Below are 2,305 nucleotides of genomic sequence, written 5' to 3' on the forward strand. Positions count from 1 at the left end.
TAGTGTTTCCCATAGTTAATTATTTTTTTCACTTTATATTCATCAAAGAATCCTGAAAAAGTATCACAGGTTCAGCACAACTGTATCCAACATTGATTATAAATCAGCATATTAGAATGATTTCTGAAGGATCATGTGACACTGAAAAGTAATGATACTAAAAATTCAGACTATAAAGTATGGTAAAATAGAATACCATTATTTTAAATTGCAATAATATTTCAGAAGATTACTGTTTTTTTCTATAGTTTTGATAAAATAAATGCAGCCTGGATAAGCATAAGACATGCCTTTAAAACATTAAAAATCTTATTGATCCCTAACTTTTGAATGGCAGTGTGTATAATGTGTTAGTAAATAAAAAGAAATGAAACCTTTTTTTATTATACATTCTATTATACATTATTCAATATTTCAGTAGGTGTTGATCATTCATTTATTGTCCATGCAATTTAAGTATAATAATAAAATAATGTAAGTTACAAAGTTAAAATAAAACACACAAACAGCGCACAAGCTGTTGTGCATTAACACTGAAGGATGCAATGCAATAAAATACACATTGTACCATCTCAAAGAGGTACAAAATTAAACATAGCAGGTAAACTAAAAAAAAAAAATTGGTAAAAAAAACCTTTAATAAATAATTGAATGCAACTTCAATCTAATAAAGTTGTTTCTGAACATATTTTGCCAGACAAAAGCACACAAAGACCATAAGAAACTAAGATGTTTAAATAGATAATTATATATGATTTCATAAATTTAAATAGAGCATTCAAAGCATCTGCACTGAAAAACAAGCAAACGGGAAGACAGCGAGGAGAGGTGAAACGTTTAAATAGGTTTCACAAGAGAAAAGCATCAATCGCTCTTCTTTTCCTTGATCAACCTGCTGGCGTTGTGTGCAAACGTTTCAGCCACTAAAAGCGGAAAGACTATAGAAGCATCAGCGTAGACCTGCACAAAACACAACAGCACAGTTACCAGATCATCATATTACTAAGAGTATAATGTCATATCATTCAGATTTAACCTTACCTTCACAGGTGTGGCGTCCATGCGGATCTTTCCCCAAGAAATGGCTTCGTCTGGCCGAGCGCCGGAATCTGAGCCGTCAAACTCCTGACCAGTGTTGACAAACACCGCAAAATCTGCTCCATTCCTCTGAGAGCGACCAAAAACAGATGAGAAACACTTCTGATTTCATTTTAAGACTCAACATGATTGTGTCTTTTTGGGTTCATGTGATTACCATGAGATTAGCGTTGGCGATGTGATGTTTGACGAGGCCTCCTCCGAGAATGATCATCCCTGTGGTCTCGGCAAACACTGCCTTGCTGTTCAGATGCCGAATATCTGAAGTATGCAAAATTATCATAAATGCCACCGTCAAATAATCTCCACATCACATCTTGAGCAACTCACCCTCCACAATGTCAAGCACCAGGCCAGGGTTCTTATATGAGTGGAAATAGATCATATCACCCAATGAGCCGTCAGTGAGGGCGGGACTAAACACCGGGATGTCATTCTGAAAGACAATCATACAGTCATTAAGAGATTCAAATTTGAGGAAGGTCGCAGGTCAAGGTGACTTGTATGTGTTCAATTCAAATGTTACCTTATAAGCCCAGTAGTACACAGAGTCTGGGTTGTTGATTTCTTTGCCTAGTCTGTGGATCATTTTGGAGGGTGTCCAGTGTGTGCCCTGATGGAAAAAACAGCAATCAATGCTGGGCCACATTAAATAATTATTTGAATTATTTAATTAATTATTTAAATACAAATTTAAATGCATTACACTCATAGAATCATAAAAAGCTTAATGAAATACCAAAAAAGAAAAAAAAAAAAAGAAAAAGTTTTAATTATTATTATTAAAAAAATAAAAAAATAATGGACATTTCTTTATATATTTAATTAAATTAATTAAAAAATTTTAAAAATAATAAATAAATTAATTAAATACATTTTCACATGTGTGGGCAATTTGACAAATATTTACAAAATGAATAAATAAATATAAATTAACCACCCCAATTTAATTTAATTAAATAAAATAAAATATTTTTACCTTGTTTTATGTATGCATGTATGTATTAGGCATTTTTCATAAGTCTTTAACCACCCAAATAAAATAAAATAAAATAAAATAAAATAAAATAAAATAAAATTTCTCACATCTGTTTTTGTTCCAGCAACATTTAGTCCAAAATAAAATAAAATATTTATTCCACCACCATTTGGTTCAGAATGGGCATTTTTACAAATATTTAAACACCCCGATTTAATAAAAGAATTA

General features: G+C 31.5%; 1 protein-coding gene across 1 annotated transcript in view; it reads right to left on the reverse strand.

The window, feature by feature from the left end:
- Positions 1-418: 418 nt before the first annotated feature.
- Positions 419-2,305, reverse strand: part of LOC107661880 (deoxyhypusine synthase-like) — a 5,520-nt gene continuing 3,633 nt past the window's right edge. Inside the window, exons 6-10 of the mRNA XM_016451664.1 lie at positions 1,625-1,711; positions 1,429-1,534; positions 1,256-1,359; positions 1,042-1,167; positions 419-960 (exon numbers count right to left, since the gene is read on the reverse strand). Of these exons, the coding sequence (XP_016307150.1) occupies positions 865-960; positions 1,042-1,167; positions 1,256-1,359; positions 1,429-1,534; positions 1,625-1,711 (519 nt within the window). The 3' untranslated portion in view covers positions 419-864. The remainder of the gene's footprint in view (positions 961-1,041; positions 1,168-1,255; positions 1,360-1,428; positions 1,535-1,624; positions 1,712-2,305) is intronic.

Source organism: Sinocyclocheilus anshuiensis, unplaced genomic scaffold (assembly GCF_001515605.1).
Source record: "Sinocyclocheilus anshuiensis isolate Anshui unplaced genomic scaffold, SAMN03320099.WGS_v1.1 scaffold47, whole genome shotgun sequence".
Lineage (NCBI taxonomy): Eukaryota > Metazoa > Chordata > Actinopteri > Cypriniformes > Cyprinidae > Sinocyclocheilus > Sinocyclocheilus anshuiensis.